Here is a 10,722-nt window from a genome sequence, read left to right as displayed (position 1 = left end):
AACTTTTTGTCTTCTGGAATTGCTCCATTGATGCCTTGGGGGAGTATCTGCTTATGGGACAGAAATGGCTGCTTGCTCACTGCAGAAGAGAAGCTTGCCCGTGTGCCTGAAAGAATTAATTCCTGCAGACCCCACAGTTGGCAACACAAGCTCTGACACTGGCCTGGCAACACACATTCTCCTCTACTCGAATCGTTTTCTGGGACTTTGTTTGTCCAGGCCCTTTCACTGGTGGAAGCTGTTTCAGTTCACCGGAGTAGAGAAGTGAAGAGGGAAGGGAGTCAGTATTCTTATTTTTATTGCTTTATTCCCCTTTGACCTTTTCTTGCCATTTGCTGTTTCTTGCATTTGAATTTCATCTGCTCCCTCCTTGTTCATAAGATTAGTGTACTTTGTGATCTTGGGAGATTTGTTGAACTTAAACCTAAAATCGTTAACTGTATGTGTTATAGAAAGCCATTTTAACAGCCAGCTAAAGATAAGATATTCTCCATGAAAACATGTCAAGCCATCTCACTTGCTACAGCATCAGCATGCTTGCTGCTGCCTATTAGGTTTCTCCTTGCTTGTAGTGTTGTTGAAGTGAATTTATTCATTTATTTGTTGAATTACCTTAGAAAGGCCACAGTGGCACCTACAAGTAGTGGGGAGAAAGTAAAAGACACTTTTGCACCTTGACCTTAAGCTACAATGGATGTGTGTGTTTAGAAAGGACCTTGACAAAAATAGAAAGGGAAGAAAATAAAAGAATAAACCCTGATACAAAAGGTTAACTTTGGCTGTCAGTGACTGCCTGTGTTCAATTATGATTCCGAAAAAAAAAGATTTTGTGAATTCCTTCAGTGGACAAAATAGGATGTTATCTAAAGCAAGCTGTTTGCTCAGTCTAAGTTATGATTATCTCATTTTCAGTGTTATCAGGTGAGACAAATTGCAGGAAAAGGTAGTAGGGTTTAACCGTAAATGCAGAGCAGGAAGAATTTATGATGAGTTCCCAGAATTCTAGGATGTAAATAAGAGAACTAAGAATGTTTAACCAGGATATTAAAGGGTAACTTGACACAATGAAATGGTGAAATGAGGAAGGTGAGAGTTCATGTAAAACAGAGATAAAGCTTTGAGGATCTTCAACGGCTTAAGAAGTAGAATTTCAATTCAAATACTAATGACTTGGATTTGCTATTCCATATTCTAAAAGTTACTGGGGAAAAAAGAAAAAAGAAAAGGAGGAGCAAGGTACAGAGCATTTTAGTTATAAAACTGTATTGAGAGATCTGGACTTTTCCTTTACTGTAATTTAAAGGGTGACCCTTGTTAGGAACCTCTTTGCTCAAAGATATTTTGATGGTCATAGAAAGGTACGTTTACCTTGTAAGTTAGCCACTTGCAGAGTTTGAGTAGTAATATTGCATTATTAGAAACTGTCCTATTTGGTTTTTCATTTTGCACTTACATAAAAGTAGTTAATAAGCAGGTTCCAAATTTGACTACCTCTGCCCCCTCCACCCCCTACAGGTGATATAGCATTTACTCCCTCACTAGCTACTTTTTGTTGGATTTTTGCTCTCAGAATTTTTTAAAACTATGTTATCCCCAGTAGGAACCCCAAAGATGGAGAAACACCCATGATACCTTAGTGTCCCATGAATCTCTGTTGGTACTGCTGTCCCTCACCTGACCCTTCTCGTTCTTTTTCTGGGAATCATGCTAACCTAATTTCTTAGGAGATAAGCCTTCAGCAGTGATGGGGAGTATCTTCCTTCCTCTTCACCAGGAACTTTTTAACAAACTGGCCAGTTCCAGCTAAACTTGATGAAGTTTTAAAAAGTTCCTGTGAGTTCTCCAGAAAGAGATAAGAGGGGAAAGCAAGCAAGCAAGCAAGCGAATAAGCCCCCTCAGAGAACGGTTGTGTGCAAATTCTTCCCTTCCTACAAATCAACAAATCCTTTTTTCCTCTCACAAGCATGAGATTCCAGGCCATAGGAAATCAGAGTCTGTTGATTCTATTGCTCACAAAAATGCCTTTTATTATTTTCTGGAAGAAAGCCTATCCCTAACGTATTTCTGCAGTCAGTACAATGAATTCAAAGGGTCCATACAAAGGATCCCCTGACAAGAGTAGGGGTGAGACCTCCCGATTTTTACAGCTGCATACTGTAGTGAGTGACTGGCAATGTGCAAGTGCCCTTCACAAGGACACAGCTGAAGCTTGCTGGCCATGATTTCCTCAGAAATATGGGATGCAGTGGTTTGCAAAAAAGCTTGCAACTGTGTGGAAGTTAAGTAAATGGTTAGGCTTATTCTGAAAGAGTAGTTGCACTTCAGCTTTGTATCAAGGCTTTGAGTAGGACAAGATTCTTCTTGGGGTTTCACCTGGTGCTGAAAGAACCTGCACCCTATAAGCAAGTGAGAAACAGTTCACCAAGAATCTAGTCTGTGTTTAATGGTCAATGTGCTCTCAATGCTTTTGCAGTCAGAAGAAAATGGAGACTCTAGCACTGTTTCCCAAATCAATTCTACCCCGACTGCCAAGACTTTACTGATATTTGTTCTTGCAGCTCATGCTTGCTTTTAGTTTGTTCAGAATTTATTAGCTGTTTTCCTCTGAATTTATTTCAGTTGACCCATCTCATTATGAGGGTGACAGAGCATTGGATCAGGTTGCCCAGAGAGGTAGTGGAGTCTCCTTCCCTGGAGATATTCAAAAGCCGTCTGGATGTGATCCTGGGCAATATGCTCTAGGTGACCCTGCTTGAACAGGGAGGTTGGTCTAGATGATCTCCAGAGGTCCCTTCCAACCTAAATGATTCTGTGATTCTGTGATTATAGGACATTTCAGAGAAGATCATATGAAGGATAGAAACACAAAAGAAAAAGAAAATAATCCTTACTGACTAGAGTTAAGAAGAGTTGTTCATGGATCCTGTGTTTAAATATCTATTATGCCAGTTTCAGCTTACATATTTTTCCTGTAAAAATAAGGGAGACCCACTTGGAAATAAAATATAAATTGAAGGCCAGGTGAGTTTGGGGGGGGGGGAATCTGTCATTTTGGATTTCAGATTTATAGTTTCACCTTCCTCCTCTGCATATCTTGAAAGGTAAATGGCAAATTTGCAACATATTTTCTCCTAAACAACTGGCAGTTAACTTAAAAGTTCAGGTTATTAGTTAACAACTGATTGTAGACAAAAGTCTCAGAAGTAATTTTCATGCTCTGACTAGACAAAGTTAACAGTAAGATTTCTGATTTGGCTACATTTCCAATTTAGATGGTCCAGAATTTTATTAATGAAGATCATATGAGGTTTGACCTTTTTTTTTTTTTGGAGGTGATCCTATAATCTAAATACATCAATGTTACCTTTGGGCTAGAGCTTGTTCTAGCCCAAAGAGAGATTCTTTTTTTCAGTTCTGCAACTAACCTTGGCAATTTGCATCATTTCTTTGTGCCCCATTGCCAATTTTCTAAGATGATATTGATTTTTATCTCCAAGATGGATGCCTTGAGGAGACTGCCTGGAGAAAAGACAGGAGGAGGAATCTTATCAATGCTTTAAATATCTGAAGGAAGGGTGTCAAGAGGATGGGGCCAGACTCTTTTCAGTGGTGCCCAGTGATCGGATGAGAGGCAATAGGCACAAACTGAAACAGAGGAAGCTCCATCTGAACATAAGGAAAAACTTTTTGACTGTGAGGGTGACTGAGCACTGGAACAGGTTGCCTGGAGAGGTTGTGAAGTCTCCGTCCTTGGAGATATTCAAAAGCTGTCTGGACACAATCCTGGGCAACCTGCTGTAGGTGACCTTGCTTGAGCAGAGGGTAGGACTAGATGATCTGTAAAATTCCCTTTCAGCCTCAACCATTCTGTGACTCTGTGTGGCCTCTGGAATACAAAGTTCTATGAGAGCTGGGTGGTATTATACATTGTACTTTGTAATGGTAAGGAGACATATGATAAGTAGCTCTTTTTTTTTTTATTATTGCTGAATCATTGCTTTGACATATGTGACTAAACTCATAAATCTATTATTTATAATGTCTTTTGAAGTAGAAACGTTGAGAACATTCCTGGGCCAGAATCTTTTTGTCTCATTCACCTTCTGAATTTGGGAGCTGTCTCATGTTCTTTCAGAAGAAATTAAGTCACTTGTGAAAGGAGAGGGTGAGGTGAAAACAAGTTTGCACAAGAGAGGCTTGCTTTTGGAACCAAATAGTCTAGATAAATTGTGAGTAATAAAACCAAGAGAAACTGAACTTTTTCTTTGAATCTTAAAGCAAATTGGTTGTGGAAATTTAGAAGTTGTTTACATCTCCAAATGATAACATGAGACTGCTCATTTGCATAGAAATCAGTGATCACTTTATATGGAGAAAGCTGTTTAAGTTATGTAATTAGGTAACTAGATTTTTCTTAATAAGTGTTACCAAGCTTAAACTATTTCCCCTTACCTTGGAACAGATTTGAAGTAGCTTTCTTTTTTCAGACCTACACAGTTGTCTCTGTCTCTCCCCATCTGTAATATTTTTGTCAGGGCGGTCTCTGTCAATAATATATGAAATGCTTACTGTTATTCAAATAGCCTCTAGAAGGAACACTTTATATATCTGAGAGAAAGAATAGCTGAAAAAGTTAAACATGTTTACAGAGTAACAGGGATTAAAAAAAATACTTAAACAAATCTGTAAGTATACATCTTTCTTTGCAGGTACGTGTGGAAAATAATAGAGGTCCTTCCTTCAAGAACCTTTCAGTCTATTTTGGGCTGAGTTGTTTTTTTTTCCCCTGCAAGCACCTTTTCACTCTTTGTAGGTGCTCAGAAAGGTTGAGAAATAAATTATTTAGACATCATAGACATCCATTCCATGGGATGGTTTTGGTTTTGAAGCAATTCCCTAGAATAGAAAAGTGTGGGTTGTTTCTTCTCTCCATAAATATGCACCTTTGATCTCCATTTTCTGAGGGAAAGGAAGACATACAAAACACCTTCCCATATTCAAACACATTGACTCTGCTCTACCTGATTTAATCCAAAGCCTTGAGCATACCCCACGCCCCCAGTGAACCACTGGCATTAGTCTACTAGTTTGGGCTAGTGAATAGTCATTTACAGTAAATGAAACAGCACAACCAGAATTGGCAGCAATGGTTAGGTTTCAGTCTTCTGTGGTAGGAGATTTGCGTTCATACCCTAAAGCAGCAGATGTACTAAACATGGGTTGATTTGCTATTTAATGCTGAATTGACTACTGAAACCATTTTTAAACTTTAGAATTTAAATTAAGCTTAGCATACGATAACGTAAAACTTTAATCTCTATTGTAACAAACATCTTGTTCACGTAACCTGTAAACAGTTTCCCACAGGCCACACAGGTCAGCAATCATGCTACTTTATTTGCGTTTTTGGGGCAAATAACTACATAATAATGTGGTTGGGCACTTATGGTTAAGGATGAGAGTTGTACTTGTCAGTATTTGAGGGTTTTTTTTTTTTTTGCCTATAACAATGGCTGAGAAATTGTGTGTCACTTTAAAAAACAGCATTTTATTACCAAGTTTATTTTAAAACATCCAACAAAATTGCAACAACGTACCTTTTCAACTTAGTTATTCAATCTCCTATTCCTAATTTAAATCAATGTTTTAAAGAACCGTGTGATTTCAGTCATAAATTAAATGAACTTGATCTAAATGTAGACTGGTGCTGTGGAATAGCTTCAGATGTTCATTGGATAACGCTAGTTTGCCGCAGGAGACTTTGAAATTATAAGGGTAAGAGCGTTTACTGAACAGAAAACGTAAAAATTTTTTTGTTGTACAAAGACAATTGAATTAAGCCCTCAGCGTTATAGGGAGTGAAGAGCTGCTGAGTCTATGGAAAGCAGCTGGCTTTAATACGAGGAGGTGGGTAAAATATAGAAGTTCATCTAAAAGCTGTAGAGAAATGAAATATTCAATACACTCTTTTTATTTAAAAGGCCAAATAACATACTAGATGTGAAAATTATATTTTTGAGAGCACCCCTCTCAATAATCTCTTTGCAGGTAAGGAAAGAGAGAGGGAGATCATTGAAAACTTAGGTTTGCACACTATTAAATATGTAAACATCACTGCCCCTGCATTATAGAGAGAGAAATGGGGTTAAATGGCTTAACTGCTGTGCCTGGGAGTACAGCCAAGTCTCCTCAGAGGGCTGTAGAAGACGTAGAATACCAAGGGGCCATGTGTTTCAGCATTTTTTTTTTTTAATTGAAGCATGGAGATTGTCATGGTTTATGGCTTTTATGGCTTTTGATGGAAATTAACAAGGAACTTGACATGACTAGAGGCAGCCAAATGTCAAGCTGAGCTGTGCAGCAGGTGTCTGCCATGGGTGGCACGGCAGGTGCTTTTTTAGCAAAGCAAATGAAGTACATAAAGTTTCAGCTCCACTTGTACCTGGGTGTGGGTCACCCCGGAGCACAGCCTGGCTCTGCCTGCCTAGGACAGAAAAAAAAATCTTGGAGGTTCCTTCTGAGAACAGACTGTAGATACAGCATGGAAAAAAAATTAAATAATTAAAATACCAGTTCCTTCAGGGTGGTTTGATAGAAAGCTGCCTGGGAGCCCGACCGGGAAGCCAGCCCAGCGGGCTTTACGCAGGCGTCCCCCGGGGCTGAGGCTGGGGCCGCCCGTCCCGACGCGCCGCGCCTCAGCGGACCCTGCGACCGTTACCCCCGCGCGCGCGCGGCCGTTGCGACCGTTACCCCCGCGCGGGCGGCCCCGCCCTCTCGGCCCCCCGCGCGCGGGCCCCCGCCCAGCCGCTTCTCCTCAGGACGCCGCGGGGGCTGCGTGCCCGCCCCGCCTCCCCCCCCCACCTCCACCCCGGGGGCCCCATCGCCAGCGCCGCCGCCCGGCCCCTCCTCACGGCAAGGGTCTGCAGCGCCTCCGCCGCCCCGGAGACGCCGCCTGCGCGGGGAGGCAAGTGCGGGGCTCGGTCTCCTCAGCGCCGCGCCGCGCCGCGCCGCCCCCTCATAGCCCCCGGCCGTAGAGGGCCCTGTGGCGCAGGTGCACCTCGAGGCACTGGATGGCGGCCTCGTCCACCAGGGGGTCGAACTTGTTGGCCAAGAGATGGTGCTGCTGGAGCATCCAGGGCAGGTCGCCGGCGCCGTAGACGCAGACGGCGCGCTGGTGCAGGCCGGTGCAGGGTGGGTAGGGCGCGCCCTTGCTGGTGTCGCCCTCCAGGTACTGCCACTTGACCAGGCGGGCCATGGCGTTCATGTCCGAGAGCTCGAACTTGTCGTTGTGCGGCACAGCCCCCGGCACACCGGGCATGCGGTTGAGGGTGGCCCAGACGTGCTCGTCGGGGCTGTAGGTGTCCTTGGCCCACTCGAGGAACTGCTGCACCGTGGGGCTCTGGAAGACGTGCTCCACAAAGGCCCGCGTGGCCACGATGTACGCGTTGCCCGTGAACATGGGGGAGCCGTGTGGCGGCGGCTCTTTCTGCGTGGTCGTCCGGAAGATGAACTGTGTCACTTTGTGGTGGTACCGCCACCGCTCCTGCTTGAGGGCTGAGGGCCTCTCCGATTCGATGCTGTTCCGCCCCTGCAGCACCTTCAGGGTGCGGACGATCTCGGCGTTGGTCTTAATGGGGAAGTCGGTGCCGCAAGTGTTGAGGAGGTAGCGCCAGGGCACCGGACTCTGGAGCAGGTCCTGCATACAGTTCAGATCAGCCTGCAGCCGGGACCAGGAGGCGTAGACCACGTTCTCCAGGCGGCTGGCCACAAAGACGTTGGGGAAGCAGGCAGCGATGGCTCGCACAGCCTCCTGGAAGGAGGCTGGGGACTTGCTGTCCATGTGGACGCAGTAGAGGTTCTGGGGGGCATAGATGGACCGCAGGAGCCTCTCGAACATCTCGATTTTGTCGTGGATGACCATGGAGTAGGCGATGGGGAACTCGGCCTCCTCCTGGCTCAGCGGGAACTCGATGAACTGCCGCGTCGCCTTGAAGCGGCTGCAGTCCTTCGTCAGGTTCAGGTACTCCTCGGGCGCCGCCAGGGAGACCTTTTTGTTGGCGACCTCCAGCCTGCGGAGGGCGGCCTCCTGGATGGCCGTCGCATCCCCGCGGATGATCCCCGAGCAGTTGATCTTGCTGTCGGAGGAGAGGGTGAGCGCCCGGTAGAGGCGGTCGCGGCAGCGGGGGTGGTCGCCGGCGCCCGGGCGGGTGTCGCGGCAGGGCCCGGCGGCGCCGCGCAGCGCCACGGAGGCGGCCAGCAGCAGGGAGCCCAGCAGCAGCAGCGCCGCCCGGCGGAGTCGCGCCGGCGGCGGCTTCCTGCCGCACAGCTGCATGGCGGCCCCGGCCCGCGGCCCTCGGCCACGTGCAGCCTGCGCTCCCCGCGGATCGGGGCGAGGAGCCGCCCGGCGGACCGGCCCGGCCCGCGCAGCCCCCGCGCTGCCCGCTCTGCCGCCCGCGGTGCCTTTCCTGGCTCTGCCTGCCCGCGCCTCCTGCGCGAACTTTTACCTGGGCACTGCTCAGCCGGTGTGGTGGAAAGAGTAACCTGTCAGTAGGCGTGCTTCTTGGGAACCGGTGAAATCGTGGCAGGGCAATCTCAGCGTAACCACAGGTGATTAGTAAAAGGAAGTCTCCTCCCTCTTCATGGCGTTACTGCGTTTGGTTTTGTCAATACTGTAGGTGCTTGTGTATCTTGGTATGTTGAAAAAAATTATTTCATCTTACCGCTGTCCCTTGTGGAAATGAGCACGGAAAATCCTCTGAAACGCAACTCTGCACAGCACACTTTTAAAAGAGACTTCACTAGCTCACTTTGGGATCTGATTTGTTTTTTTCAGTGCTCAGAGCATGTCATCTTACAGGTCAAATGAGTGACAGCAATAACACACTATTGTTTGTCAGCCTGAGCTGCAACAGGCTTTCTACTGGTCTAGAGCATTTGGAGCCTTGGTCGAGGACTATTGCAAAAGGGTGTTTGCTAACTGGCCAAGGTGGAACCTCTGCTTCTAAAATGGGAGCAGAGGGTGAAATCAGAGGCTATGGCTTAGGAATAATTTGCCACAAGGTGCTCACTTGAAGGAATTAGTGAGAGGATTTCCTTGGAGGGCATCAGGACCTCCTATGGGACCTGCATGCACCTCCTGGCTGAGTGAAAGCAATTTATCAATTACTGGAAAAAAATGGGATGCCTATCAATGACTAAAATACACCTTGTGTTGAGGTGAACAAAGTAATGCCTCTTGGGTTTTGCAGTCATCTTGAGCAACAAAGTAGGTAGCTTTTTTAACAGCAGTCTTTGCTACCTTATTTGTAAAGCAGTGCTTATGTCCTTAGTTTCAATGGTGAGTCGATATCTCCATGCTAACAAAAGTGGGACTGGGAAAGAATTGGAAACTTTGTGTAAGGCTACTGAAAAAATAAGCACATAGGTAGTTAAAATTTCACATTCATAACGGAAAGGAGAAAGGCACAGGTTTGCTAAGATACGTACAGAGGTGGTTTTTTTTTTTTCCTTTGGCTGCAGATGTATCAAGGAATCAAACACACAGAACTTGCAGCTGGACTGAGAACAATTGATTTAAGTGCCCTTCACTGCAGTTTCTGCACTGCAGTTTCACTGCATGGGTTCTCCAAAAGAGCAGTAGTTTTCCCCTAATTTCAAAACTGCTGTTGTTGGTTGAATTATTAGCTTTATGCAATTCAGTAAATGTCTCTTACGTCTGAGGTCCAGCAATTCTAATGGGCATTATGGAAGGCAATAATGTGATATACATAATATTTCCCTTATGCACTGCTCTGGGTTTTCCTGTGCTAAGTACCAAAGTGAATGTGCTTGGGAGGAACACGGGAATCAGATATGGGAAATGCAACCAAGACCCTAGATATTCAAATTGCTTTCTTGTGGCAAGGAAGAAACATGTCCTGTTATATATGTTCTTTGCTCCTGAAATTTATTTGTAAGCTCTTTTAGGCTTGCGGTAGACTTCATCTAGACAATTTGAAAGAGTCAGAAGAAAGATACTTTTGAAGAAAGTCTTGGAACAGGACAAAAGTATTCCTCTCAGTGCGTTTTTCTGCACTTCCAGGTGGCTCTTCCTCTCCGGATCACCTCTGCTAGACTATATCCTTGCCGTGTTGTATGGAGGGATGGCGAGTCTTATATGCTTGGGGTTTTTGTTTGTTTGTTGGTTTGTTTTCCTAAAGTAAGTATCTTTAGATTGATCCCCTACTCTGATTACAGTATTCAAATTTCTTCCTTCATACAGCTATTACTTGTGGACTAGGAAAACAAGAGCATATTGTACGTATTGTATGGCATTGTGGATGATCTTTTCTGCTTTAAGATTCTAGTTGTACTGTACGTGTTGTGCCTTGTAACAGTGTGGTGGGTGGAAGAAATCCTCAAATTCTTAATCCCAGAGGAAATACTGAGAAAGTGGTGACTCCACATGAGAGCTCTTTAATGATCTTTCATAGTTAATTCCTTTATGTCCATTTTTATATGATTTTTCAAAAATTATGGTGATGTAGTTCAGAAACACTATGGAAAGTAGTATCTGAACCAACTTCTCTTTTAAGTGAGATTATTGCTGATCAGGTTACATGGGAACAGAGTGGGATCCCCTCTGAAATATTTGTAGCCCACAATGAACTTACTGGCTGAGAAAAGGATGCAGGAACATGTGGAAAACAGTAGTTCCTTGGGCTGTGTGTAGGCTAATAGGCT

At 45.0% G+C, this 10,722-nt stretch overlaps 1 protein-coding gene across 1 annotated transcript; it reads right to left on the bottom strand.

The window, feature by feature from the left end:
• Nucleotides 1–6,875: 6,875 nt before the first annotated feature.
• GCNT3 (glucosaminyl (N-acetyl) transferase 3, mucin type) lies at nt 6,876–8,436 on the bottom strand. The gene has a single exon (XM_009681626.2). It carries the CDS (start codon nt 8,330–8,332, stop codon nt 7,016–7,018), a length of 1,317 nt encoding a protein of 438 aa, XP_009679921.2. The 5' UTR covers nt 8,333–8,436; the 3' UTR covers nt 6,876–7,015.
• Nucleotides 8,437–10,722: the final 2,286 nt, after the last annotated feature.

This window comes from Struthio camelus, chromosome 12 (assembly GCF_040807025.1).
Source record: "Struthio camelus isolate bStrCam1 chromosome 12, bStrCam1.hap1, whole genome shotgun sequence".
In the NCBI taxonomy this organism is placed as follows: Eukaryota; Metazoa; Chordata; class Aves; order Struthioniformes; family Struthionidae; genus Struthio; species Struthio camelus.
This window is presented reverse-complemented; position numbering and strand designations above follow the sequence as displayed.

Excerpts from the sequence above, each read along its gene's own strand:
- GCNT3 (XM_009681626.2), bottom strand. The coding sequence starts at position 8,332 with ATGCAGCTGTGCGGCAGGAAGCCGCCGCCGGCGCGACTCCGCCGGGCG.